The sequence below is a fragment of the Columba livia genome, chromosome 7, assembly GCF_036013475.1.
Source record: "Columba livia isolate bColLiv1 breed racing homer chromosome 7, bColLiv1.pat.W.v2, whole genome shotgun sequence".
In the NCBI taxonomy this organism is placed as follows: domain Eukaryota; kingdom Metazoa; phylum Chordata; class Aves; order Columbiformes; family Columbidae; genus Columba; species Columba livia.
Genome location: NC_088608.1, coordinates 35,702,234 through 35,728,834, shown reverse-complemented (window position 1 = coordinate 35,728,834; position 26,601 = coordinate 35,702,234). Strand labels below are relative to the sequence as shown.

Sequence of the window (26,601 nt, the reverse complement as noted above, 5' to 3'; positions counted from 1 at the left end):
AGCTTGGGTCCTGGATCACCTTCCCGAACACAGACAGGGTCATCCCAACCGCATCCATGTCTGTGTCCTGCAGCAGGAACCGCATTCTTTGGACCTGTGTGGAACCGCAGGAGCAGTTGTGGCATTTGGAGCAGGTGTGGCAGTTGGGGCAGGTGTGGCAGTTGGGGCAGGTGTGGCAGTTGGGGCAGGTGTGGCAGTTGGAGGCCACGCTGCTGCCGCAGGGCCCAGAACCAATGGCCTGCCCCAAAGGACTTGGGCGTGTCCATCACCAGGTGAAAGGCAGTGCCCAGCAGCAGCAGGCTCCTTTTGGGGAGGAAACTGGAAAAAACACCCTTCCCACCCCAAAGCCTTCCCTTTCTCAGAGACCCCTTTCCTGCCCATGGGGACTCACCCAAGGACAAGTTTTTCAGGGATCCCCACAGCTCTGGGCTCTGCCCACAGGCTTTGTTGGAAGAATTAAAGGCTTCAGCAGGAGATCCAAAGGGCTAAGTGGTTTATAACCTAAGTTGAATCTGAGCTCTGATCATTTCTGGTAGTGATCCCAGAAACTTCTTTCAACCAAGGCATTTGGCTGGTGACTGGCCTTGTCTGTTGTCCGATAGGCGTGTACATGACATACTGGTGTCTCCATCTAGGAGTTCCAGGGTCTTTCAGGGAGGGGGGCGCAGGGGGCTGGGGAGTGCCTGTGCAGCAGTGGGGAACAGCCCTGTCCCCTCTTCCCCCGGCGATGTGCTGGTGGTGGGGTTTTTTTTGGGTGGTTGTTTTGTTTTGTTTTTTAATTATGGCTGTGCCCATAAACTAATGTGGAGACTAAGGAAAGAAAATCTGGAAAGGAAATGGGCTGATCCTTTATTTTTGTTGTTTGAATTATGCAGCAAAAGTTTTAAGAAGGAATAATAAAACAGTTCTCTGAAACTTAAATAAGTGAGCACGGCAATTCACAAAGCAACAGAAATACAAAACCTATCTTAATGTGGACTGTTGTTGCATGCTTTTGTTTCTTACTATACTAAAGGGCTATCAAACTGAAATACTTATGGCTTAAAAAAAGAGGGGGAAAAAAATGACAAATTGTGTGGCAGAAAAATGACCAATAAGTAGAGGGTAGCTGGGCACAGTATCGGTTCCAGAATTATGCTAATTGGAACAGAAGAGTTTGTAAGCACTAGCAAAGAAAATTATTCTCTGTTAATGATAATCATAGCATCATGAAGATAAACTGCTATTTAAAAATGAGTGGGTGGTGCCTCATCCTGGGTACCAGTTGTCCCGTGGGGTCTCTGAGCTCTTGTGCTGGGGCTCTCAGCACCCCGGGGCTGTTCTCTGTCCCCTGTGTGGATGGTGCTGCCCCTTCCTCAGAGCTCGGTGTGCAGGAGCAGCTTCGCTTGTCTCATGTTGTCAATCACTGCAGAGAAACCACTGAAGATAATGAAGGTGGACAGATGGACAGTGCAGAGACACCAACGCTTAGGAACTAATTCCAGTCCAAGTGGAACTTAATGTTTGCAGAGGAGATACATTGTTTATAATGGAAGGAAAGCTTCCACCAAAGGTAAAAGAAGAGAGATGGTGTTCTTTAGTTTCTTGACAGTGTCTGGAGATGTGAATATGATAGTAGTTTTTTTTTTTTTTCATCTTGCTTATTTTAAAAATCTTTCAGTTGAAGAACTCTAGTCTGTAATAATGAATGCTGCTTTTTGTAGTTTTAAAGATTTTATTTCAAACGTTTATAATATTCCTAGTCTATCCTTCTTTTGACTTGTGTAGTAAGAGGCTTGCCAACGGCAGCATATTTGTCTAGGAGTGTGTTGAGGTTAATTTCAAACATTTAGAATATTCTTAATCTATCTATACTCTTCTTTCAACTTGTGTAGCAAGAGGCTTGCCCGTTGCAGCATCTTTGCCTAGAAGTGCGTTCGGGTTAACAGATCTGGAGGAAATCAGTATTTCTGGCACACAAGGTTGTTGAGAGGGCACAATTCTTATGCTATTGCTTCTTCACAAAATCAGCCATCTCTCTGCCTTCTTTTCTTGATCCATTGCTCTTCTTTTTGTGCTGCTGTGGAGAGTCGGGCTCCACCTTCCACCACCCTTTTCCTTAGATTGAAGGAACTACAGTTCAAGGCTGCGGGGACCTCTTGAAGGGGAGCCCTGGCACGGTGTAGTGGTTCCAGGAGAGCCATGTTGGGGCTATTCTTGGTCTTGGGGTGGATCTGCTTCCATCGGCTCCACATCATCAGCTGCATGAGGGCTGGCCATCAATCCCATGCGGCTGATGGTGCCTCCACTCTGACACGGCCTCCTCTTCCCCCACGGTCCCTGGAGCCACATCTCTCTTCTCCAGCTCAAATGTGAGCAGCCATCCGCTTTGCTGCAGTGAGAACACTTGGCACCAGCCATCACTGCTGTGATTGAACCTCAGAGCTCAGTTATTTCTGGGCCAAATGTCCCTGTACTGACAGCCCCATGGTAGGGGACGCCGGCGCACTTGGAGGTGGCTGCTCCTGTGCACCCAGCTCTCCCAGCCTTTGCCAGTCCTGAAAATCTCTATTTGTCTGCCAGCCCGCACGGGATGGGCTGTGCAGACTGATGGGCTCTAAAGGCTGGGCAGCCCTGAGCCTGGAAAGGGGCAGAGGAGGTACCAGCTCAGGCAGCAGCAGCTGCTCCTGGCGAGCATCCCTCCAGCACAAGCCCAGGGCACCACAGGCTCTGCTGGGCATGTGTCCACCCAGGCAGGAATGCTTGTTTTCAGCAGGGGACCAGCAGCCCGGAAGGGCTTCTTCCAGGCCTTGGCCTTGCAGGGCTGGGTGGAGAGGGTGGGCCAAGCTCCCTGCCCCCCTCAGTGCCCTAGAGCGGGCTCCTCACCCCATGCCATCCCCACGATGCCTGCTCCATCCTGCCCGGGTAATGCGCCTGCCCACTGCCGTGGAGCGGGGCTGTACCTCCAACAGCAGAAGTGTTCTCTTCCTCTGGACCTTTGTGATTTACAATTGCGACAGCAGCTGCACGAAGCCTTACATTGCCAAAGAGTGGCTGGAGCCTCTCAGCCAGCTGCATGCAGAGCGATGGGGGTGGAAACTGGGAAGCTTGGGTCACAGATCACCTTCCTGAGCACAGACAGGCTCGTCCTGACCACGTCCATGTCTGCGTCTTGCAGTACATCCATGAGTCTTGGCACCAGGAACTGCATTTTTGGGAACTGCGTGGAACAGTTGGAGCAGTTGTGGCAGTTGAGGCAGTTGTGGCAGATGGAGCCCACGCTGCTGCCTCAGGGCCCAGATGCCAACGGCCTGCCCCGAAGGACTCGGGCAGGTGAACAGGGAGGCAGGAGAGCTGGGAGCAGCTACCACAGCTCCCGCAGCCCAGCCAAGGCCAAGCCGCTGCGCTAGCCAGCACCCCTGCCCAGCCCCACGGCACCAGCACGGCTTCAGCCGCTGCCTCCTGCTCACCATCCACGGTGTGTCGCAGAGCACGGTGAGGCCTTTGAGCACCAGGGAACGCGTTATGCTGCAGGTGCTCTGCAGGTATCTTGGAACGAGCTGCAGGATACTGTCAGCCCTTACCTCTAGTTTTGGCCGGCTCAAATGGGAGCAGCCATTCGCTTTGCTGCGGTGAGAACCCTTGGCACCAGCCATCGCTGCCGTGAGGAGAGCTCAGGGATTTCTGGGTCAGCTGTCCCTGTACTGACAGGGCTCGGAACAGAATGCACCGAGGTGGTTTGTGACTTCACTTGGATGGTGATGTGGCCGAAGATGGCTGTCTTGGGAGTTGAGGGGCCTGTGACCTGAAACGCGCCCTAATGTGGGAGAAGGAGGAGGTCGAGGGTCTGAGGGCCCCTTTCCTGGCGATGGCTCCCTGTGCCATTCTGCTGCCCCTTGGGCCCAGGGACTGCCCTCCCGCTTCCCTCTGAACTCATGTTTTCACTTACATTGTGCTTTTGTGATTCTCATGCTGAAGCTTTTCAAACACATCTCTTCAAAAAAAGACGCTAGGAAACAGTACAAGGAAAACACAGGAAGAGCATTGGGACATTTCCTAGAGCTGGGAGAAACACTTGTGCAGAAACAAAGGATAAAAACCTGTAGATTGACAAAACATAATGTGTAGAGCATAGGAGGTAGAGGAGATCAAAACTAAATTTCAAATTCTGGAGAGAATGCCGTAACAGCTCCCTCTGAAAAACAAAATAAATTGTAATCACTGATTTTGACAAAAATGGCAGCATTTTGCCTGGAAACAGGAAACCGGAGCCAGTTAAAGAGGCAACTCGGACCCCTCAACTATCCCGTCAGCAAGAAGCAAATGGCAGGTCACGGCTGGAAGAGTATTTGTGGACATCTCCCAGGACAAGTTTTTCAGGGATCCCCACAACTCTGGGCTCTGCGCAAGGGCTTTGTCGGAAGCATTAGAGGCTTCAGCAGATGAGGCAAAGGGCAAAGTGGTTTTGGTCACTTTTGCTGCCACACTGCATGCCTGGGTGACTGTTGCAGAGCACAAGAACCCTTTTTCTCTTCTTCTCCCACGCCCTGGGGACACTGGGGACCAAAGCAAGACCCACTGGTTGGAGACAGAAGGGCAGAAGAGCAGTAACTCGAGATCTGCAGGTTCAGACACTCAATAAACTGTTTAATCAAGGAAGAGCACATGGCGGTGCTGGGATCAGTCCTGTGCGGAGCCGCAGCAGCACAGCCAGCCATTGCCCCAGAGAGAAGGCCGCCGCCTCCTCCACGCCTGGCGGAGTTGGCTCTGCAGTTGCTGCAGCCTGGATCTGGAGGAGCCACTTGCCGCTGCAGCTCTGAGCAGGGGCAGAGTGCGAAATGCCTGGCGTTGGACGTAGGGGCCCTTGTCGTTTATTGCGCCTTGAACGGCTGGAACAGAGAGGAACAGAGTCAAGGTTAGAGCCCGGATCCACAGGGAACCAGAAACCCCTCCTGCCAGGGCCACCCCACCAGCTCTTCGGATGGCCAGGGGGAACAGCGGCCAACGGGATCGGATGGAAGGAGCTGGCCACAAATAGCCCACGAGTCCTTGAAACCTCCCTCTGCTCTGCCCCCACCACCCCTCGTCTGCGCAGGGAGCAGAGCCCTCCCCGGCCGGGGCAGGGATTGCAGCTCCCTGGCCAGGGTCCTTCCTCCTCCCCACCAGTCCCTGCTGACACCCCGCTGCCCTCACTCACTGTGGTAGATGAGCCGGAACTTCTCCGGCTGAGCCCTCATGTGCTGCCCAAGGACCCCTGGAAACACACAGCCCGTCACCGCTCCTGCTCGCCCCAGCAGCGCAGCTCCCCCACAGCAGCCCGGCCACAGGCGCCCCTGCCCCTGGCAGGGATGAGCCCGGGCTCTGCCCCAAGCGTGATGCCCAAGGGCAGGGGAGGGAGAGGGTGGCGGGGAGCCCCGTGCACCCCACATCGGGCAGTGGCGGCTCCAGAGCCACTGGGCCGAATCCTGCTGCCTGTGCAGCACCCGGGGCTGGGGCTGAGCTGCAGCACGGCTGGGAGGGACCCTGGGGGGTTGTGCCTCACCAAGGAACGCGACGGCTGCCTCTCGTATGGAGTCCTGTGGGCTCTGCATATACGTCAGGGTCTGACGCAGGTACTCTGCTGCTCTGCTGCGGCACTCTACCAGCTGGAGAGAGCGACAGGGGATGGAGACAAGGGCTGGTGCAGACTCTGCCCCTGGCCGGGTGGTCCCTGTGCCCAGGACTGGCCTCCCCTGCCAGGACACCCACAACACCCAGCCAGCAGCCGGCTGGTGCCGGGTCTGGAGGGAGCAAGAGGTCTGGCTGCTCCCCGAGGAGCTGCAGTGCCATCCTGTCCCCAACCCGCAGCTGGGCCGGGGCTCCGTCAGCAGCCCTGGGCTCGGGCAGGGAGAGGAGCTTGGAGAAGAGCCCGTGGGGCCGCACACCCGAGGTACGGGAGCGTGTGTGGGCTGCAGGCTGGCGGCGATGGGCTGCAGCAGTGGGCAGGGGCACAGCTGCCAGCCACAAACACTGGGCTCTAGGGGCTTGTCCAGGCTGGGGCTGGGGCTTCACGGCCATCCTTACCAGGCACTCGCCGATCGCCTCTATCCGCTGATCCTTTGCCACCGCCTGCCTGAGCTTCTCCTTCTTCAGCAACGGGGTAGCTCGCAGAAGGGTACCCCAACAGGTCTGCAGAGCAGCAGAGATCGAGAGATGGCACCACTGCCCAGGGCACGGGACCTGCGTCCCCTGCGCCTGGGCAAGGCTCAGGGCCTGTGCTGGCCCGTGGCAAGGAGATGCAGCAGGTGGGGAACTCGTCTGCCGGCAGGTTGGTGCTCGGGCAGAGGAGCAGGGCAACCCCCATCTCGGGCACCGGGTGCTGCCGGGGCAGCAGGACAGACGTCCCCCAGAGCTGCTGCTCTGGAGCCCAGGCCAGGAGGTGGCTGGAGCTCTGCAGTCTGTGAGGTGTCAGGGCAGGAGGCGGCTGAGCCACCTCCCATGGGGACACCAGCAGGTCAGAAATCCTCACCGCTGCCACGGCCTTGTTCTCATCAAACACGTGGAAGATCAGGGGGAGCAGGCTCTGGTGCACAAGCGTCTTCAGCGGCTTTTTTCCATCATCTGGTACACGCTCTATCACCTCTTTAAAGATGCTGACGGAGAGATGTCGCACATACCAGGACTCCTGGTGGACAGGAAGAGGGCAAGAGCTCAGCACCGGCTGCCTCAGGTGCACCTGGTCCTAGGTCTGAAAATCCACAAGGCAAAAGGTTTCCTGCCAGCACCCAGCACCCATGGGGGCTGCATGAAGCCTTACGTTGTCAAAGAGTGGCTGGAGCCTCTGAGCCAGCTGCAGTGCGATGGGGGTGGAAATTCGGAAGCCTGGGCCCTGGATCACTTTGCTGAGCACAGACAGGGTCATCCTGACCATATCCATGTCTGTGTCTTGCAGTAGATCCGTGAGTCTTTGCACCAGGAACCGCATTTTTGGGACCTGCGTGGAACAGTTGGAGCAGTTGTGGCAGATGGAGCCCACGCTGCTGCCTCAGAGCCCAGACGCCGAAGGACTCGGGCACGTGAACAGGGAGGCAGGAGAGCTGGGAGCAGCTACCACAGCTCCCGCAGCCCAGCCAAGGCCAAGCCGCTGCGCTAGCCAACACCCCTCCCTGCCCAGCCCCACGGCACCAGCACGGCTTCAGCCGCTGCCTCCTGCTCACCATCCACGGTGTGTCGCAGATCACGGTGAGGCCTTTGAGCACCAGCGAACGCATTATGCTGCAGTTGCTCTGCAGGTATCTTGGGACCAGCTGCAGGAAGCTCTCAGCTCTTACGTTTGGGCCAGGGGAGCCCAGGATCTGAAACACACAGAGCAGTGACGGGGTGCCCGGCCGGCAGGACCCCGGCCCTCAGCAGCCTCTGATTGCTCGTCCTACGAGGAGCCGCGGACGCAAGAGCAAGAGCTGGCGCAAGGGGGGCACAAAACACGGACAGAGGCAAGTGTCCCCCCAGCAGCAGGGGGCCAAGGGCACACAGAGGAGCCCACCCTCTGCCCCACACCCACCGACTGGGCTCCCCATGCAGCCGCGGCTACGAGAGGGCAGAGCGGTGGGAAGCAGCTCAGCGAGGCAGCGCTCGCCATCAGGCTCACCTCCACAAGGAACGCCATGGCAGGGAGCTCACAGCGGGGCTCTTTCTTGCTGAGCAGCTCGACCAGGTAGGACGCCACAGAGGCACTGAAGTGTCTTGAGACACCATGGGTCTCTCTGGCAAGGGGAAAAAGGCACCATCGGCCATGAGCATGGCAGGCAAACCTCTCCTGGGACTCCCTGTCCCCACCAAGGGCCAAAGACCCCTTTGTGCTCCACTCCAGCCACCAGCAGCATTTGCTCCCACAGGCCCGGGTCTTTTCCACACCCCTCACCAGGAGAAAGGCAGTGCCCAGTACAGGCAGGCTCCTTTTGGGGAGGAAACTGGAAAAAAACACCCTTCCCACCCCAAAGCCTTCCCTTTCTCAGAGACCCCTTTCCTGCCCATGGGGATTCGTCCCCCAGGCTCCGTCCCCGGCCCTCAGCACATCCTGCCGCCGCGGCGGCTGCCCTGGCTGGTGCTGCCTGCAGACAGACCCCGGCTCTGTGCCGTCAGCCCAGGCCCTCGGGAGGGGACGCCGGCGCTCTGGGAGGTGGCTGCTCCTGTGCACCCAGCTCTCCCAGCCTTTGCCAGTCTGCTGGGCCATCACCGCCGACCAGTCCCTCTCACCCAGCACCAAGGGGATTGTGTGGGGTGCCCCGTCTGCCGGGCACCAATGGCACGGGGAGCAGGGAGAAGGGGGCTCTCACCTGGCCAGCAGCCCCATTGCGCAGTGGTGGGTCTCAGCGTGGAGGAGCGTGTCCCAGCCACGCTTACGTTCCACTTCAGAGGCTACAAGCCTATAGCCCAGACGGCAGAGCAGTGCTTTCACAGTCAGCACTATAAACCTGTGTGCAGAGCAAAGCCCAGGTCACGCTGGCAGCCCTGGCTCCAGGCCCAGGGCCATGGCAGGGCTGGGAGGACTGGGATGGAGCACCTGCTGGGGCTGGTGGGAAGGCCGCCTTCCTCCTGGCATTCCCTCCAGAAAGTATCCACCTCGTCTGGCATCTGCTCTGTGCTGTACACAACTTGGAAGAGCAGAGCCAGGAGGAGGCGAGGGAAATGCACCTTCAGCCCTCTTGGGCACCTGGGCATCCGGAGGATCTCCCACAGAGCCCTGGTTGCCTGCAGAAAACAGAACAGCCAGAGACCGCGCTCAGTGCCAAAACAAGACTGTGGCCGGGCCCCAGCGTGGACGCAAGGGGAGCGCCTGGCCTGGATGCTCCTAAACCTGCCCCTGCCCCGGGTTTCCAGCCACCGCGGGAGATGCAGTGGCAGGGGACGATGGAGAACCGCCCGCAGAGGCGACCCTGGGGCTGAGCCTGGTCGGGTCACTTACAGCCAGGGCAAGGACGTCCTGTTGGTCCCCGTCACAGGTGGACGTGCTGTGCAGCGGCCAGTCCTCCAGCACGCAGAGCAGCTCCCGGAACACCTTCTTTGTGGTCATGCTGGTGGTGACCATCATCCTCCACATGGCTGCAGCGGCTCTGCAGGCACAGAGCTCCGTGTCACTGGGGTTTTGGCCGCAGCACCAGGGCCCGGGCAACCGCGGGGGCCCAGGCTGGCCACCAGCCCTGGCTCTGCCCGCTGCCCCTTGCAGGCGGCACCCAGCGGCTCTGCCCCTGCGGGCAGCAGGCGGCTGAGCAGCGGTGCCTTGGTGGGCAGGGGGAGCACGGCAGCGGGCTCTGGGGCTGACGTGCCAGGGCTGGGCAATAGAGGGGCCAGGGGGTCCTGAAAGTCTCTATCTGTCTGCCAGCCCACACAGGACGGGCTGTGCAGACCGATGGGCTCTAAAGGCTGGGCAGCCCTGAGCCCTCGGGGCAGGTTTCCCAGTACCGGTCGCACGATGGGGCACAGCGCAGCAGGGCCACCACCACATCATGGGGGTGCGCGTCGGTGAGCTCCACAAGGGTGTTGTCCAGGCTGTGCTCAACTGACTCCTCCGTGTTGGTCATGAACCACCGGTGGATGCACCGCACAATCCTGGGCACCTGGAGGAAGCACAGCTGAGAGTTGGAGTGCTGCCGGAGGAAAACATTTCCCCAGCTTCCTCCAACAAGTGCTGCCCTTCCCACCACAGTGTGCTGGCCTAGAAGGCTGTTGGGAGCCCAGCGGAGCCAGCTTCAGGGGCCACAGGATCCCTGGGTGGGCTCCAACTCTGGCCACAGGCTACTTACCTGCTTCAAAGTGGAGACCTCGCTTTCCACAAGCATATCCAGCAGAGCAGCACCAGCCTCCGCGTCGTAGGTGAGTGCTTTTGTCATGGCCTCCGCGACCACGACGGTGGAGCCTTCACGGTCTTTAGGCTCGAAGGATTCCCAATACACCTGCGGGAGAAGGAAGGGCAGGGAAGAGAAGGATGCCACACCGAGTGCCCAACAGCGGTGCTTGGCTGGGCAGCGAGAGCAGGGCTGGCTGCGGGTACCTTTGCTCTGGGGTTGTGCAGGACGTGGGTGTATTCCTGCTTCTTCTCCTCTTCTGGCAGCTCCCAGTTGGGATCTGGCAAAGACCAAGTGTGGGCAGAGCTGAGGGGCTGCGGGAGAGGCTGGAGAACACAGCCAAGCCCCGTGACAGGGGCTGGTGGGGACACTGACCCCCGTCTCTCTGGCCTCAGGATGGGGCTGGGAGTGCCCGTGGATGGAGCATGGCCAGAGCCCAGCGTGGGGAACAGCCCTGTCCCCTCGTCCCCTCTTTCCTTGGGGATGTCCACGGGGATGGTCCCAGCCGGCTGCAGCCACTCGCCCTGAGGCCCAGCCCGGCCACTGACCTGCCTGCAGCAGCTGGTGCTCCTGCACCTCCTCATGCTGCGATGCTGGGGCAGCCTCAGCGCCCTTCTCCTCCTCGTCCTCACTCTTATCACTCAGCCAGACCACCCTGGGTATGAATGGGGGTCTCCACGCCATCCTGCTGCTGTCTGGCCTCAAGGGCTCCTGCTGCAGGGATGCGAGATGTGTAGGAAAAGCGTCGTATACGGTAGACACTGATCAACAGGGAACAAGGTCTCTGCACAGGGGCTCCTGGCAGCTCCTCTCGCTCCTGTCCTGTCCCGTCGTGTCCTCCGGGCACAGTGACGTGGTTGCTGTGCCACCAGCACCCTTATCATGCCGGGTCACAAAGGGCCCTGTGACACGGTGCCACAGGCGTGTGACCTGGGGCTCCCCCAGCCCAGCAAACCCACCCCACAGTGACGCAGCACCAAAGGAGCTCCACAGGAGCCGGCTAAAGAGGCAAAAATGGCAGGTCACGGTGGGGAGAACGTTTGTGGACATCTCCAAGGACAAGTTCTTCAGGGATCCTCACAGCTCTGGGTTCTGCTCTTGTTGGAAGCATTAAAGGCTTCACCAGAAAAACCAAGTGCAAAGTGATTTCTGGTCACTTTTCCTACCACACTGCGTGCCTGGGCGACTGTTGCTGAGCACAAATACCATTTTTATATTCTTCTTCCGTGCCATGGGGACACTGGGGACCAAAGCAAGACCCACTGGCTGGAGACAGAAGGGCAGAAGAGCAGTAACTCGAGATCTGCAGGTTCAGACACTCCATAAACTGTTTAATGAAGGAAGAGCACATGGCGGTGCTGGGATCAGTCCTGCGCGGAGCCCCAGCAGCACAGCCAGCCATTGCCCCAGAGAGAAGGCCGCCGCCTCCTCCACGCCTGGCGGAGTTGGCTCTGCAGTTCCTGCAGCCTGGATCTGGAGGAGCCATTTGCCACTGCAGCTCTCAGCAGGGGCAGAGTGTGAAGTGCCTGGCGTTGGACGTAGGGGCTGCTGTCCTTTGTCGCACATTGAATGTTGGGAACAGAGAGGAACAGAGCCAAGGTCAGGGCCCGGATCCACAGGGAACCAGAAACCCCTCCTGCCAGGGCCACCCCACCAGCTCTTCGGATGGCCAGGGGGAACAGCGGCCAATGGGATCAGATGGAAGGAGCTGGCCACGAATAGCCCTCGTGTCCCTGAAACCTCTCTCTGCTCTGCCCCCACCACCCCTCGTCTGCGCAGGGAGCAGAGCCCTCCCCGGATGTGGCAGGGATTGCAGCTCCCTGGCCAGGGTCCTTCCTCCCCGCCAGTCCCTGCTGACACCCCGCTGCCCTCACTCACCATAGTATTTGAGCCGGAACTTCAATGGCTGAGCCCTCATGTGCTGCCCAAGGACCCCTGGGAACACACAGCCCGTCACCGCTCCTGCTCACCCCAGCAGGACCACCTTCTTCGTGGTCATGCTGGTGGTGATCATCATCCTCCACATGGCTGCAGCGGCTCTGCAGGCCCAGAGTTCTGTGTCACTGGGGTTTTGGCCACAGCACCAGGGCCCGGGCAACCGCGGGGGCCCAGGCTGGCCACCAGCCCTGGCTCTGCCCGCTGCCCCTCGCAGGAGGCACCCAGCGGCTCTGCCCCTGCGGGCAGCAGGCGACTGAGCAGCGGTGCCTTGGTGGGCAGGGGGAGCACAGCAGCGGGCGCTGGGGCTGACGTGCCAGGGCTGGGCAACAGAGGGGCCAGAGGGTCCTGAAAGTCTCTATCTGTCTGCCAGCCCGCACGGGACGGGCTGTGCAGACCGATGGGCTCTAAAGGCTGGGCAGCCCTGAGCCCTCAGGGCAGGTTTCCCAGTACCGGTCGCACGATGGGGCACAGCGCAGCAGGGCCACCACCACATCATGGGGGTGCGCGTCGGTGAGCTCCACAAGGGTGTTGTCCAGGCTGTGCTCAACTGACTCCTCCGTGTTGGTCATGAACCACCGGTGGATGCACCGCACAATCCTGGGCACCTGGAGGAAGCACAGCTGAGAGTTGGAGTGCTGCCGGAGGAAAACATTTCCCCAGCTTCCTCCAACAAGTGCTGCCCTTCCCACCACAGTGTGCTGGCCTAGAAGGCTGTTGGGAGCCCAGCGGAGCCAGCTTCAGGGGCCACAGGATCCCTGGGTGGGCTCCAGCCCTGGCCACAGGCTACTTACCTGCTTCAAAGTGGAGACCTCGCTTTCCACAAGGGTATTCAGCAGAGTCCCACCAGCCTCCACATTGTAGGAATGTGCTTCTGTCATGGCCTCAGCGACTGTGACAGTGGAACCTTCACGGTCTTTAGGCTCGAAGGATTCCCAATACACCTGCGGGAGAAGGAAGGGCAGGGAAGAGAAGGATGCCACACCGAGTGCCCAACAGCGGTGCTTGGCTGGGCAGCGAGAGCAGGGCTGGCTGCGGGTACCTTTGCTCTGGGGTTGTGCAGGACATGGGTGTATTCCTGCTTCTTCTCCTCTTCTGGCAGCTCCCAGTTGGGATCTGGCAAAGACCAAGTGTGGGCAGAGCTGAGGGGCTGCGGGAGAGGCTGGAGAACACAGCCGAGCCCCGTGACAGGGGCTGGTGGGGACACTGACCCCTGTTTCTCTGGCCGCAGGATGGGGCTGGGAGTGCCCGTGGATGGAGCATGGCCAGAGCCCAGCGTGGGGAACAGCCCTGTCCCCTCGTCCCCTCTTTCCCTGGGGATGTCCACGGGGATGGTCCCAGCCGGCTGCAGCCACTCGCCCTGCGGCCCAGCCCGGCCACTGACCTGCCTGCAGCAGCTGGTGCTCCTGCACCTCCTCACGCTGCGATGTTGGGGCAGCCTCAGCGCCCTTCTCCTCCTCGTCCTCATCCTCACTATCATCATTCAGCCAGACCACCCTGGGTGTGAATGGGGGTCTCCACATCATCCTGCTGCTGTCTGGCCTCAAGGGCTCCTGCTGCAGGGATGGGAGACGTGTAGGAAAAGCGCCGTAGACAGCAGACATGGATCAACAGGGAACAAGGTGTCTGCACAGGGGCTCCTGGCAGCTCCTGTCGGTCCCATCCTGTCCTGTCGTGTCCTCCAGGCACCAGCACCCTTATCACGGCGGGTCACAAAGGGGGTCCCCCAGCCCAGCACTGTCAAAGAGTGGCCGGAGCCTCTCAGCCAGCTACAGAGCGATGGGGGTGGAGGCTGGGAAGCTTGGGTCCTGGATCACCTTCCCGAACACAGACAGGGTCATCCCAACCGCATCCATGTCTGTGTCCTGCAGCAGGAACCGCATTCTTTGGACCTGTGTGGAACCGCAGGAGCAGTTGTGGCATTTGGAGCAGGTGTGGCAGTTGGGGCAGGTGTGGCAGTTGGGGCAGGTGTGGCAGTTGGGGCAGGTGTGGCAGTTGGAGGCCACGCTGCTGCCGCAGGGCCCAGAACCAATGGCCTGCCCCAAAGGACTTGGGCGTGTCCATCACCAGGTGAAAGGCAGTGCCCAGCAGCAGCAGGCTCCTTTTGGGGAGGAAACTGGAAAAAACACCCTTCCCACCCCAAAGCCTTCCCTTTCTCAGAGACCCCTTTCCTGCCCATGGGGACTCACCCAAGGACAAGTTTTTCAGGGATCCCCACAGCTCTGGGCTCTGCCCACAGGCTTTGTTGGAAGAATTAAAGGCTTCAGCAGGAGATCCAAAGGGCTAAGTGGTTTATAACCTAAGTTGAATCTGAGCTCTGATCATTTCTGGTAGTGATCCCAGAAACTTCTTTCAACCAAGGCATTTGGCTGGTGACTGGCCTTGTCTGTTGTCCGATAGGCGCGTACATGACCATACTGGTGTCTCCATCTAGGAGTTCCAGGGTCTTTCAGGGAGGGGGGCGCAGGGGGCTGGGGAGTGCCTGTGCAGCAGTGGGGAACAGCCCTGTCCCCTCTTCCCCCGGCGATGTGCTGGTGGTGGGGTTTTTTTTGGGTGGTTGTTTTGTTTTGTTTTTTAATTATGGCTGTGCCCATAAACTAATGTGGAGACTAAGGAAAGAAAATCTGGAAAGGAAATGGGCTGATCCTTTATTTTTGTTGTTTGAATTATGCAGCAAAAGTTTTAAGAAGGAATAATAAAACAGTTCTCTGAAACTTAAATAAGTGAGCACGGCAATTCACAAAGCAACAGAAATACAAAACCTATCTTAATGTGGACTGTTGTTGCATGCTTTTGTTTCTTACTATACTAAAGGGCTATCAAACTGAAATACTTATGGCTTAAAAAAAGAGGGGGAAAAAAATGACAAATTGTGTGGCAGAAAAATGACCAATAAGTAGAGGGTAGCTGGGCACAGTATCGGTTCCAGAATTATGCTAATTGGAACAGAAGAGTTTGTAAGCACTAGCAAAGAAAATTATTCTCTGTTAATGATAATCATAGCATCATGAAGATAAACTGCTATTTAAAAATGAGTGGGTGGTGCCTCATCCTGGGTACCAGTTGTCCCGTGGGGTCTCTGAGCTCTTGTGCTGGGGCTCTCAGCACCCCGGGGCTGTTCTCTGTCCCCTGTGTGGATGGTGCTGCCCCTTCCTCAGAGCTCGGTGTGCAGGAGCAGCTTCGCTTGTCTCATGTTGTCAATCACTGCAGAGAAACCACTGAAGATAATGAAGGTGGACAGATGGACAGTGCAGAGACACCAACGCTTAGGAACTAATTCCAGTCCAAGTGGAACTTAATGTTTGCAGAGGAGATACATTGTTTATAATGGAAGGAAAGCTTCCACCAAAGGTAAAAGAAGAGAGATGGTGTTCTTTAGTTTCTTGACAGTGTCTGGAGATGTGAATATGATAGTAGTTTTTTTTTTTTTTCATCTTGCTTATTTTAAAAATCTTTCAGTTGAAGAACTCTAGTCTGTAATAATGAATGCTGCTTTTTGTAGTTTTAAAGATTTTATTTCAAACGTTTATAATATTCCTAGTCTATCCTTCTTTTGACTTGTGTAGTAAGAGGCTTGCCAACGGCAGCATATTTGTCTAGGAGTGTGTTGAGGTTAATTTCAAACATTTAGAATATTCTTAATCTATCTATACTCTTCTTTCAACTTGTGTAGCAAGAGGCTTGCCCGTTGCAGCATCTTTGCCTAGAAGTGCGTTCGGGTTAACAGATCTGGAGGAAATCAGTATTTCTGGCACACAAGGTTGTTGAGAGGGCACAATTCTTATGCTATTGCTTCTTCACAAAATCAGCCATCTCTCTGCCTTCTTTTCTTGATCCATTGCTCTTCTTTTTGTGCTGCTGTGGAGAGTCGGGCTCCACCTTCCACCACCCTTTTCCTTAGATTGAAGGAACTACAGTTCAAGGCTGCGGGGACCTCTTGAAGGGGAGCCCTGGCACGGTGTAGTGGTTCCAGGAGAGCCATGTTGGGGCTATTCTTGGTCTTGGGGTGGATCTGCTTCCATCGGCTCCACATCATCAGCTGCATGAGGGCTGGCCATCAATCCCATGCGGCTGATGGTGCCTCCACTCTGACACGGCCTCCTCTTCCCCCACGGTCCCTGGAGCCACATCTCTCTTCTCCAGCTCAAATGTGAGCAGCCATCCGCTTTGCTGCAGTGAGAACACTTGGCACCAGCCATCACTGCTGTGATTGAACCTCAGAGCTCAGTTATTTCTGGGCCAAATGTCCCTGTACTGACAGCCCCATGGTAGGGGACGCCGGCGCACTTGGAGGTGGCTGCTCCTGTGCACCCAGCTCTCCCAGCCTTTGCCAGTCCTGAAAATCTCTATTTGTCTGCCAGCCCGCACGGGATGGGCTGTGCAGACTGATGGGCTCTAAAGGCTGGGCAGCCCTGAGCCTGGAAAGGGGCAGAGGAGGTACCAGCTCAGGCAGCAGCAGCTGCTCCTGGCGAGCATCCCTCCAGCACAAGCCCAGGGCACCACAGGCTCTGCTGGGCATGTGTCCACCCAGGCAGGAATGCTTGTTTTCAGCAGGGGACCAGCAGCCCGGAAGGGCTTCTTCCAGGCCTTGGCCTTGCAGGGCTGGGTGGAGAGGGTGGGCCAAGCTCCCTGCCCCCCTCAGTGCCCTAGAGCGGGCTCCTCACCCCATGCCATCCCCACGATGCCTGCTCCATCCTGCCCGGGTAATGCGCCTGCCCACTGCCGTGGAGCGGGGCTGTACCTCCAACAGCAGAAGTGTTCTCTTCCTCTGGACCTTTGTGATTTACAATTGCGACAGCAGCTGCACGAAGCCTTACATTGCCAAAGAGTGGCTGGAGCCTCTCAGCCAGCTGCATGCAGAGCGATGGGGGTGGAAACTGGGAAGCTTGGGTCACAGATCACCTTCCTGAGCACAGACAGGCTCGTCCTGACCACGTCCATGTCTGCGTCTTGCAGTACATCCATGAGTCTTGGCACCAGGAACTGCATTTTTGGGAACTGCGTGGAACAGTTGGAGCAGTTGTGGCAGTTGGAGCAGTTGTGGCAGATGGAGCCCACGCTGCTGCCTCAGGGCCCAGATGCCAACGGCCTGCCCCGAAGGACTCGGGCAGGTGAACAGGGAGGCAGGAGAGCTGGGAGCAGCTACCACAGCTCCCGCAGCCCAGCCAAGGCCAAGCCGCTGCGCTAGCCAGCACCCCTGCCCAGCCCCACGGCACCAGCACGGCTTCAGCCGCTGCCTCCTGCTCACCATCCACAGTGTGTCGCAGAGCACGGTGAGGCCTTTGAGCACCAGGGAACGCGTTATGCTGCAGGTGCTCTGCAGGTATCTTGGAACGAGCTGCAGGATACTGTCAGCCCTTACCTCTAGTTTTGGCCGGCTCAAATGGGAGCAGCCATTCGCTTTGCTGCGGTGAGAACCCTTGGCACCAGCCATCGCTGCCGTGATGAGAGCTCAGGGATTTCTGGGTCAGCTGTCCCTGTACTGACAGGGCTCGGAACAGAATGCACCGAGGTGGTTTGTGACTTCACTTGGATGGTGATGTGGCCGAAGATGGCTGTCTTGGGAGTTGAGGGGCCTGTGACCTGAAACGCGCCCTAATGTGGGAGAAGGAGGAGGTCGAGGGTCTGAGGGCCCCTTTCCTGGCGATGGCTCCCTGTGCCATTCTGCTGCCCCTTGGGCCCAGGGACTGCCCTCCCGCTTCCCTCTGAACTCATGTTTTCACTTACATTGTGCTTTTGTGATTCTCATGCTGAAGCTTTTCAAACACATCTCTTCAAAAAAAGACGCTAGGAAACAGTACAAGGAAAACACAGGAAGAGCATTGGGACATTTCCTAGAGCTGGGAGAAACACTTGTGCAGAAACAAAGGATAAAAACCTGTAGATTGACAAAACATAATGTGTAGAGCATAGGAGGTAGAGGAGATCAAAACTAAATTTCAAATTCTGGAGAGAATGCCGTAACAGCTCCCTCTGAAAAACAAAATAAATTGTAATCACTGATTTTGACAAAAATGGCAGCATTTTGCCTGGAAACAGGAAACCGGAGCCAGTTAAAGAGGCAACTCGGACCCCTCAACTATCCCGTCAGCAAGAAGCAAATGGCAGGTCACGGCTGGAAGAGTATTTGTGGACATCTCCCAGGACAAGTTCTTCAGGGATCCCCACAACTCTGGGCTCTGCGCAAGGGCTTTGTCGGAAGCATTAGAGGCTTCAGCAGATGAGCCAAAGGGCAAAGTGGTTTTGGTCACTTTTGCTGCCACACTGCATGCCTGGGTGACTGTTGCTGAGCACAAGAACCCTTTTTCTCTTCTTCTCCCATGCCCTGGGGACACTGGGGACCAAAGCAAGACCCACTGGTTGGAGACAGAAGGGCAGAAGAGCAGTAACTCGAGATCTGCAGGTTCAGACACTCAATAAACTGTTTAATCAAGGAAGAGCACACGGCGGTGCTGGGATCAGTCCTGTGCGGAGCCGCAGCAGCACAGCCAGCCATTGCCCCAGAGAGAAGGCCGCCGCCTCCTCCACGCCTGGCGGAGTTGGCTCTGCAGTTGCTGCAGCCTGGATCTGGAGGAGCCACTTGCCGCTGCAGCTCTGAGCAGGGGCAGAGTGCGAAATGCCTGGCGTTGGACGTAGGGGCCCTTGTCGTTTATTGCGCCTTGAACGGCTGGAACAGAGAGGAACAGAGTCAAGGTTAGAGCCCGGATCCACAGGGAACCAGAAACCCCTCCTGCCAGGGCCACCCCACCAGCTCTTCGGATGGCCAGGGGGAACAGCGGCCAATGGGATCGGATGGAAGGAGCTGGCCACAAATAGCCCACGAGTCCTTGAAACCTCTCTCTGCTCTGCCCCCACCACCCCTCGTCTGCGCAGGGAGCAGAGCCCTCCCCGGCCGGGGCAGGGATTGCAGCTCCCTGGCCAGGGTCCTTCCTCCTCCCCACCAGTCCCTGCTGACACCCCGCTGCCCTCACTCACCGTGGTAGATGAGCTGGAACTTCTCCGGCTGAGCCCTCATGTGCTGCCCAAGGACCCCTGGAAACACACAGCCCGTCACCGCTCCTGCTCGCCCCAGCAGCGCGGCTCCCCCACAGCAGCCCGGCCACAGGCGCCCCTGCCCCTGGCAGGGCTGAGCCCGGGCTCTGCCCCAAGCGTGATGCCCAAGGGCAGGGGAGGGAGAGGGTGGCGGGGAGCCCCGTGCACCCCACATCGGGCAGTGGCGGCTCCAGAGCCACTGGGCCGAATCCTGCTGCCCGTGCAGCACCCGGGGCTGGGGCTGAGCTGCAGCACGGCTGGGAGGGACCCTGGGGGGTTGTGCCTCACCAAGGAACGCGACGGCTGCCTCTCGTATGGAGTCCTGTGGGCTCTGCATGTACGTCAGGGTCTGACGCAGGTACTCTGCTGCTCTGCTGCGGCACTCTACCAGCTGGAGAGAGTGACAGGGGATGGAGACAAGGGCTGGTGCAGACTCTGCCCCTGGCCGGGTGGTCCCTGTGCCCAGGACTGGCCTCCCCTGCCAGGACACCCACAACACCCAGCCAGCAGCCGGCTGGTGCCGGGTCTGGAGGGAGCAAGAGGTCTGGCTGCTCCCCGAGGAGCTGCAGTGCCATCCTGTCCCCAACCTGCAGCTGGGCCGGGGCTCCGTCAGCAGCCCTGGGCTCGGGCAGGGAGAGGAGCTTGGAGAAGAGCCCGTGGGGCCGCACACCCGAGGTACGGGAGCGTGTGTGGGCTGCAGGCTGGCGGCGATGGGCTGCAGCAGTGGGCAGGGGCACAGCTGCCAGCCACAAACACTGGGCTCTAGGGGGCTTGTCCAGGCTGGGGCTGGGGCTTCACGGCCATCCTTACCAGGCACTCGCCGATCGCCTCTATCCGCTGATCCTTTGCCACCGCCTGCCTGAGCTTCTCCTTCTTCAGCAACGGGGTAGCTCGCAGAAGGGTACCCCAACAGGTCTGCAGAGCAGCAGAGATCGAGAGATGGCACCACTGCCCAGGGCACGGGACCTGCGTCCCCTGCGCCTGGGCAAGGCTCAGGGCCTGTGCTGGCCCGTGGCAAGGAGATGCAGCAGGTGGGGAACTCGTCTGCCGGCAGGTTGGTGCTCGGGCAGAGGAGCAGGGCAACCCCCATCTCGGGCACCGGGTGCTGCCGGGGCAGCAGGACAGACGTCCCCCAGAGCTGCTGCTCTGGAGCCCAGGCCAGGAGGTGGCTGGAGCTCTGCAGTCTGTGAGGTGTCAGGGCAGGAGGCGGCTGAGCCACCTCCCATGGGGACACCAGCAGGTCAGAAATCCTCACCGCTGCCACGGCCTTGTTCTCATCAAACACGTGGAAGATCAGGGGGAGCAGGCTCTGGTGCACAAGCGTCTTCAGCGGCTTTTTTCCATCATCTGGTACACGCTCTATCACCTCTTTAAAGATGCTGACGGAGAGATGTCGCACATACCAGGACTCCTGGTGGACAGGAAGAGGGCAAGAGCTCAGCACCGGCTGCCTCAGGTGCACCTGGTCCTAGGTCTGAAAACCCACAAGGCAAAAGGTTTCCTGCCAGCACCCAGCACCCATGGGGGCTGCATGAAGCCTTACGTTGTCAAAGAGTGGCTGGAGCCTCTGAGCCAGCTGCAGTGCGATGGGGGTGGAAAATCGGAAGCCTGGGCCCTGGATCACTTTGCTGAGCACAGACAGGGTCATCCTGACCATATCCATGTCTGTGTCTTGCAGTAGATCCGTGAGTCTTTGCACCAGGAACCGCATTTTTGGGACCTGCGTGGAACAGTTGGAGCAGTTGTGGCAGATGGAGCCCACGCTGCTGCCTCAGAGCCCAGACGCCGAAGGACTCGGGCACGTGAACAGGGAGGCAGGAGAGCTGGGAGCAGCTACCACAGCTCCCGCAGCCCAGCCAAGGCCAAGCCGCTGCGCTAGCCAGCACCCCTGCCCAGCCCCACGGCACCAGCACGGCTTCAGCCGCTGCCTCCTGCTCACCATCCACGGTGTGTCGCAGATCACGGTGAGGCCTTTGAGCACCAGGGAACGCATTATGCTGCAGTTGCTCTGCAGGTATCTTGGGACAAGCTGCAGGAAGCTCTCAGCCCTTACGTTTGGGCCAGGGGAGCCCAGGATCTGAAACACACAGAGCAGTGACGGGGTGCCCGGCCGGCAGGACCCCGGCCCTCAGCAGCCTCTGATTGCTCGTCCTACGAGGAGCCGCGGACGCAAGAGCGAGAGCTGGCGCAAGGGGGGCACAAAACACGGACAGGCAAGTGTCCCCCCAGCAGCAGGGGGCCAAGGGCACACAGAGGAGCCCACCCTCTGCCCCACACCCACCGACTGGGCTCCCCATGCAGCCGCGGCTACGAGGGGGCAGAGCGGTGGGAAGCAGCTCAGCGAGGCAGCGCTCGCCATCAGGCTCACCTCCACAAGGAACGCCATGGCAGGGAGCTCACAGCGGGGCTCTTTCTTGCTGAGCAGCTCGACCAGGTAGGACGCCACAGAGGCACTGAAGTGTCTTGAGACACCATGGGTCTCTCTGGCAAGGGGAAAAAGGCACCATCGGCCATGAGCATGGCAGGCAAACCTCTCCTGGGACTCCCTGTCCCCACCAAGGGCCAAAGACCCCTTTGTGCTCCACTCCAGCCAGCAGCAGCATTTGCTCCCACAGGCCCGGGTCTTTTCCACACCCCTCACCAGGAGAAAGGCAGTGCCCAGTACAGGCAGGCTCCTTTTGGGGAGGAAACTGGAAAAAAACACCCTTCCCACCCCAAAGCCTTCCCTTTCTCAGAGACCCCTTTCCTGCCCAGGGGGACTCGTCCCCCAGGCTCCGTCCCCGGCCCTCAGCACATCCTGCCGCCGCGGCGGCTGCCCTGGCTGGTGCTGCCTGCAGACAGACCCCGGCTCTGTGCCGTCAGCCCAGGCCCTCGGGAGGGGACGCCGGCGCTCTGGGAGGTGGCTGCTCCTGTGCACCCAGCTCTCCCAGCCTTTGCCAGTCTGCTGGGCCATCACCGCAGACCAGTCCCTCTCACCCAGCACCAAGGGGATTGTGTGGGGTGCCCCGTCTGCCGGGCACCAATGGCACGGGGAGCAGGGAGAAGGGGGCTCTCACCTGGCCAGCAGCCCCATTGCGCAGTGGTGGGTCTCAGCGTGGAGGAGCGTGTCCCAGCCACGCTTACGTTCCACTTCAGAGGCTACAAGCCTATAGCCCAGACGGCAGAGCAGTGCTTTCACAGTCAGCACTATAAACCTGTGTGCAGAGCAAAGCCCAGGTCACGCTGGCAGCCCTGGCTCCAGGCCCAGGGCCATGGCAGGGCTGGGAGGACTGGGATGGAGCACCTGCTGGGGCTGGTGGGAAGGCCGCCTTCCTCCTGGCATTCCCTCCAGAAAGTATCCACCTCGTCTGGCATCTGCTCTGTGCTGTACACAACTTGGAAGAGCAGAGCCAGGAGGAGGCGAGGGAAATGCACCTTCAGCCCTCTTGGGCACCTGGGCATCCGGAGGATCTCCCACAGAGCCCTGGTTGCCTGCAGAAAACAGAACAGCCAGAGACCGCGCTCAGTGCCAAAACAAGACTGTGGCCGGGCCCCAGCGTGGACGCAAGGGGAGCGCCTGGCCTGGATGCTCCTAAACCTGCCCCTGCCCCGGGTTTCCAGCCACCGTGGGAGATGCAGTGGCAGGGGACGATGGAGAACCGCCCGCAGAGGCAACCCTGGGGCTGAGCCTGGTCGGGTCACTTACAGCCAGGGCAAGGACGTCCTGTTGGTCCCCGTCACAGGTGGACGTGCTGTGCAGCGGCCAGTCCTCCAGCACGCAGAGCAGCTCCCGGAACACCTTCTTTGTGGTCATGCTGGTGGTGACCATCATCCTCCACATGGCTGCAGCGGCTCTGCAGGCACAGAGCTCCGTGTCACTGGGGTTTTGGCCACAGCACCAGGGCCCGGGCAACCGCGGGGGCCCGGGCTGGCCACCAGCCCTGGCTCTGCCCGCTGCCCCTCGCAGGCGGCACCCAGCGGCTCTGCCCCTGCGGGCAGCAGGCAGCTGAGCAGCGGTGCCTTGGTGGGCAGGGGGAGCACGGCAGCGGGCTCTGGGGCTGACGTGCCAGGGCTGGGCAATAGAGGGGCCAGGGGGTCCTGAAAGTCTCTATCTGTCTGCCAGCCCGCACGGGACGGGCTGTGCAGACCGATGGGCTCTAAAGGCTGGGCAGCCCTGAGCCCTCAGGGCAGGTTTCCCAGTACCGGTCGCACGACGGGGCACAGCGCAGCAGGGCCACCACCACATCATGGGGGTGCGCGTCGGTGAGCTCCACAAGGGTGTTGTCCAGGCTGTGCTCAACTGACTCCTCCGTGTTGGTCATGAACCACCGGTGGATGCACCGCACAATCCTGGGCACCTGGAGGAAGCACAGCTGAGAGTTGGAGTGCTGCCGGAGGAAAACATTTCCCCAGCTTCCTCCAACAAGTGCTGCCCTTCCCACCACAGTGTGCTGGCCTAGAAGGCTGTTGGGAGCCCAGCGGAGCCGGCTTCAGGGGCCACAGGATCCCTGGGTGGGCTCCAACTCTGGCCACAGGCTACTTACCTGCTTCAAAGTGGAGATCTCGCTTTCCACAAGCATATCCAGCAGAGCAGCACCAGCCTCCGCGTCGTAGGTGAGTGCTTTTGTCATGGCCTCCGCGACCACGACGGTGGAGCCTTCACGGTCTTTGGGCTCGAAGGATTCCCAATACACCTGCGGGAGAAGGAAGGGCAGGGAAGAGAAGGATGCCACACCGAGTGGCCAACAGCGGTGCTTGGCTGGGCAGCGAGAGCAGGGCTGGCTGCGGGTACCTTTGCTCTGGGGTTGTGCAGGACGTGGGTGTATTCCTGCTTCTTCTCTTCTGGCAGCTCCCAGTTGGGATCTGGCAAAGACCAAGTGTGGGCAGAGCTGAGGGGCTGTGGGAGAGGCTGGAGAACACAGCCAAGACCCGTGACAGGGGCTGGTGGGGACACTGACCCCCGTCTCTCTGGCCGCAGGATGGGGCTGGGAGTGCCCGTGGATGGAGCATGGCCAGAGCCCGGCGTGGGGAACAGCCCTGTCCCCTCGTCCCCTCTTTCCTTGGGGATGTCCACGGGGATGGTCCCAGCCGGCTGCAGCCACTCGCCCTGAGGCCCAGCCCGGCCACTGACCTGCCTGCAGCAGCTGGTGCTCCTGCACCTCCTCACGCTGCGATGTTGGGGCAGCCTCAGCGCCCTTCTCCTCCTCATCCTCACTCTTATCACTCAGCCAGACCACCCTGGGTATGAATGGGGGTCTCCACGCCATCCTGCTGCTGTCTGGCCTCAAGGGCTCCTGCTGCAGGGATGCGAGATGTGTAGGAAAAGCGTCGTATACGGTAGACACGGATCAACAGGGAACAAGGTCTCTGCACAGGGGCTCCTGGCAGCTCCTCTCGCTCCTGTCCTGTCCCGTCGTGTCCTCCGGGCACAGTGACGTGGTTGCTGTGCCACCAGCACCCTTATCATGCCGGGTCACAAAGGGCCCTGTGACACGGTGCCACAGGCGTGTGACCTGGGGCTCCCCCAGCCCAGCAAACCCACCCCACAGTGACGCAGCACCAAAGGAGCTCCACAGGAGCCGGCTAAAGAGGCAAAAATGGCAGGTCACGGTGGGGAGAACGTTTGTGGACATCTCCAAGGACAAGTTCTTCAGGGATCCTCACAGCTCTGGGTTCTGCTCTTGTTGGAAGCATTAAAGGCTTCACCAGAAAAACCAAGTGCAAAGTGATTTCTGGTCACTTTTCCTACCACACTGCGTGCCTGGGCGACTGTTGCTGAGCACAAATACCATTTTTATATTCTTCTTCCGTGCCATGGGGACACTGGGGACCAAAGCAAGACCCACTGGTTGGAGACAGAAGGGCAGAAGAGCAGTAACTCGAGATCTGCAGGTTCAGACACTCAATAAACTGTTTAATCAAGGAAGAGCACACGGCGGTGCTGGGATCAGTCCTGCGCAGAGCCCCAGCAGCACAGCCAGCCATTGCCCCAGAGAGAAGGCCGCCGCCTCCTCCACGCCTGGCGGAGTTGGCTCTGCAGTTCCTGCAGCCTGGATCTGGAGGAGCCATTTGCCACTGCAGCTCTGAGCAGGGGCAGAGTGCGAAGTGCCTGGCGTTGGACGTAGGGGCTGCTGTCCTTTGTCGCACATTGAATGTTGGGAACAGAGAGGAACAGAGCCAAGGTCAGGGCCCGGATCCACAGGGACGCCAGGAACCCCTCCTGCCAGGGCCACCCCACCAGCTCTTCGGATGGCCAGGGGGAACAGCGGCCAATGGGATCAGATGGAAGGAGCTGGCCACGAATAGCCCACGTGTCCCTGAAACCTCTCTCTGCTCTGCCCCCACCACCCCTCGTCTGCGCAGGGAGCAGAGCCCTCCCCGGATGTGGCAGGGATTGCAGCTCCCTGGCCAGGGTCCTTCCTCCCCGCCAGTCCCTGCTGACACCCCGCTGCCCTCACTCACCATAGTATTTGAGCCGGAACTTCAATGGCTGAGCCCTCATGTGCTGCCCAAGGACCCCTGGGAACACACAGCCCGTCACCGCTCCTGCTCACCCCAGCAGGACCACCTTCTTCGTGGTCATGCTGGTGGTGATCATCATCCTCCACATGGCTGCAGCGGCTCTGCAGGCCCAGAGCTCTGTGTCACTGGGGTTTTGGCCACAGCACCAGGGCCCGGGCAACCGCCGGGGCCCAGGCTGGCCACCAGCCCTGGCTCTGCCCGCTGCCCCTCGCAGGCGGCACCCAGCGGCTCTGCCCCTGCGGGCAGCAGGCGGCTGAGCAGCGGTGCCTTGGTGGGCAGGGGGAGCACGGCAGCGGGCGCTGGGGCTGACGTGCCAGGGCTGGGCAACAGAGGGGCCAGAGGGTCCTGAAAGTCTCTATCTGTCTGCCAACCCGCACGGGACGGGCTGTGCAGACCGATGGGCTCTAAAGGCTGGGCAGCCCTGAGCCCTCAGGGCAGGTTTCCCAGTACCGGTCGCACGATGGGGCACAGCGCAGCAGGGCCACCACCACATCATGGGGGTGCGCGTCGGTGAGCTCCACAAGGGTGTTGTCCAGGCTGTGCTCAACTGACTCCTCCGTGTTGGTCATGAACCACCGGTGGATGCACCGCACAATCCTGGGCACCTGGAGGAAGCACAGCTGAGAGTTGGAGTGCTGCCGGAGGAAAACATTTCCCCAGCTTCCTCCAACAAGTGCTGCCCTTCCCACCACAGTGTGCTGGCCTAGAAGGCTGTTGGGAGCCCAGCGGAGCCAGCTTCAGGGGCCACAGGATCCCTGGGTGGGCTCCAGCCCTGGCCACAGGCTACTTACCTGCTTCAAAGTGGAGACCTCGCTTTCCACAAGGGTATTCAGCAGAGTCCCACCAGCCTCCACATTGTAGGAATGTGCTTCTGTCATGGCCTCAGCGACTGTGACAGTGGAACCTTCACGGTCTTTAGGCTCGAAGGATTCCCAATACACCTGCGGGAGAAGGAACGGCAGGGAAGAGAAGGATGCCACACCGAGTGCCCAACAGCGGTGCTTGGCTGGGCAGCGAGAGCAGGGCTGGCTGCGGGTACCTTTGCTCTGGGGTTGTGCAGGACATGGGTGTATTCCTGCTTCTTCTCCTCTTCTGGCAGCTCCCAGTTGGGATCTGGCAAAGACCAAGTGTGGGCAGAGCTGAGGGGCTGCGGGAGAGGCTGGAGAACACAGCCGAGCCCCGTGACAGGGGCTGGTGGGGACACTGACCCCTGTTTCTCTGGCCGCAGGATGGGGCTAGGAGTGCCCGTGGATGGAGCATGGCCAGAGCCCAGCGTGGGGAACAGCCCTGTCCCCTCGTCCCCTCTTTCCCTGGGGATGTCCACGGGGAT

General features: G+C 59.5%; 3 protein-coding genes across 5 annotated transcripts; all 3 read right to left on the bottom strand.

Moving 5' to 3' along the window:
- Positions 1-4,018: 4,018 nt before the first annotated feature.
- Positions 4,019-11,819, bottom strand: LOC135579889 (maestro heat-like repeat-containing protein family member 7). Of its 3 annotated transcripts, XM_065069275.1 has the most exons (16): positions 11,682-11,819; positions 10,352-11,356; positions 10,010-10,083; positions 9,762-9,911; positions 9,421-9,575; positions 8,924-9,071; positions 8,522-8,709; positions 8,295-8,432; positions 7,607-7,721; positions 7,176-7,313; positions 6,776-6,952; positions 6,488-6,643; positions 6,043-6,147; positions 5,522-5,624; positions 5,177-5,233; positions 4,019-4,868 (listed from the first exon to the last, which is right to left on the bottom strand). In XM_065069275.1, the coding sequence occupies exons 2-16, from the start codon at positions 10,485-10,487 to the stop codon at positions 4,660-4,662; spliced, it is 2,049 nt and encodes a 682-aa protein (XP_064925347.1). In that variant the 5' UTR covers positions 10,488-11,356; positions 11,682-11,819; the 3' UTR covers positions 4,019-4,659. The 3 variants fall into 3 exon arrangements, with proteins under 3 accessions (XP_064925347.1, XP_064925345.1, XP_064925346.1); XM_065069273.1 differs by having other exon boundaries at positions 10,010-11,356; XM_065069274.1 differs by lacking the exon at positions 5,177-5,233 and having other exon boundaries at positions 10,010-11,356.
- A 138-nt stretch (positions 11,820-11,957) lies between these two features.
- On the bottom strand, positions 11,958-13,342 carry LOC135579925 (uncharacterized). Its single transcript, XM_065069979.1, has 4 exons — positions 13,123-13,342; positions 12,781-12,854; positions 12,533-12,682; positions 11,958-12,346 (listed from the first exon to the last, which is right to left on the bottom strand). The coding sequence occupies exons 1-4, from the start codon at positions 13,340-13,342 to the stop codon at positions 12,146-12,148; spliced, it is 645 nt and encodes a 214-aa protein (XP_064926051.1). The 3' UTR covers positions 11,958-12,145.
- Positions 13,343-17,555: 4,213 nt separating this feature from the next.
- On the bottom strand, positions 17,556-25,675 carry LOC135579888 (maestro heat-like repeat-containing protein family member 7). The gene is made up of 14 exons (XM_065069272.1): positions 25,212-25,675; positions 23,542-24,885; positions 23,294-23,443; positions 22,953-23,107; positions 22,456-22,603; positions 22,054-22,241; positions 21,827-21,964; positions 21,139-21,253; positions 20,710-20,847; positions 20,314-20,490; positions 20,026-20,181; positions 19,581-19,685; positions 19,059-19,161; positions 17,556-18,405 (listed from the first exon to the last, which is right to left on the bottom strand). Exons 2-14 carry the CDS (start codon positions 23,956-23,958, stop codon positions 18,197-18,199), a joined length of 2,199 nt encoding a protein of 732 aa, XP_064925344.1. The 5' UTR covers positions 23,959-24,885; positions 25,212-25,675; the 3' UTR covers positions 17,556-18,196.
- Between the last annotated feature and the right edge of the window lie 926 nt (positions 25,676-26,601).

Excerpts from the sequence above, each read along its gene's own strand:
- LOC135579925 (XM_065069979.1), bottom strand. The coding sequence starts at position 13,342 with ATGTCTGCTGTCTACGGCGCTTTTCCTACACGTCTCCCATCCCTGCAG. Across the intron at positions 12,855-13,122 it reads GCACCAGCTGCTGCAGGCAG|ATCCCAACTGGGAGCTGCCA; the intron begins GTCAGTGGCCGG and ends GGTCTTTGCCAG. Across the intron at positions 12,347-12,532 it reads AGGTCTCCACTTTGAAGCAG|GTGCCCAGGATTGTGCGGTG; the intron begins GTAAGTAGCCTG and ends TGCTTCCTCCAG.
- LOC135579889 (XM_065069273.1), bottom strand. The coding sequence starts at position 10,387 with ATGAGGAGGTGCAGGAGCACCAGCTGCTGCAGGCAGGTCAGTGGCCGG. Across the intron at positions 9,576-9,761 it reads AGGTCTCCACTTTGAAGCAG|GTGCCCAGGATTGTGCGGTG; the intron begins GTAAGTAGCCTG and ends TGCTTCCTCCAG. Across the intron at positions 8,433-8,521 it reads CTTCCCACCAGCCCCAGCAG|GTTTATAGTGCTGACTGTGA; the intron begins GTGCTCCATCCC and ends CTCTGCACACAG.
- LOC135579888 (XM_065069272.1), bottom strand. The coding sequence starts at position 23,958 with ATGAGGAGGAGAAGGGCGCTGAGGCTGCCCCAACATCGCAGCGTGAGG. Across the intron at positions 22,242-22,455 it reads AGGACGTCCTTGCCCTGGCT|GCAACCAGGGCTCTGTGGGA; the intron begins GTAAGTGACCCG and ends TGTTTTCTGCAG. Across the intron at positions 21,965-22,053 it reads CTTCCCACCAGCCCCAGCAG|GTTTATAGTGCTGACTGTGA; the intron begins GTGCTCCATCCC and ends CTCTGCACACAG.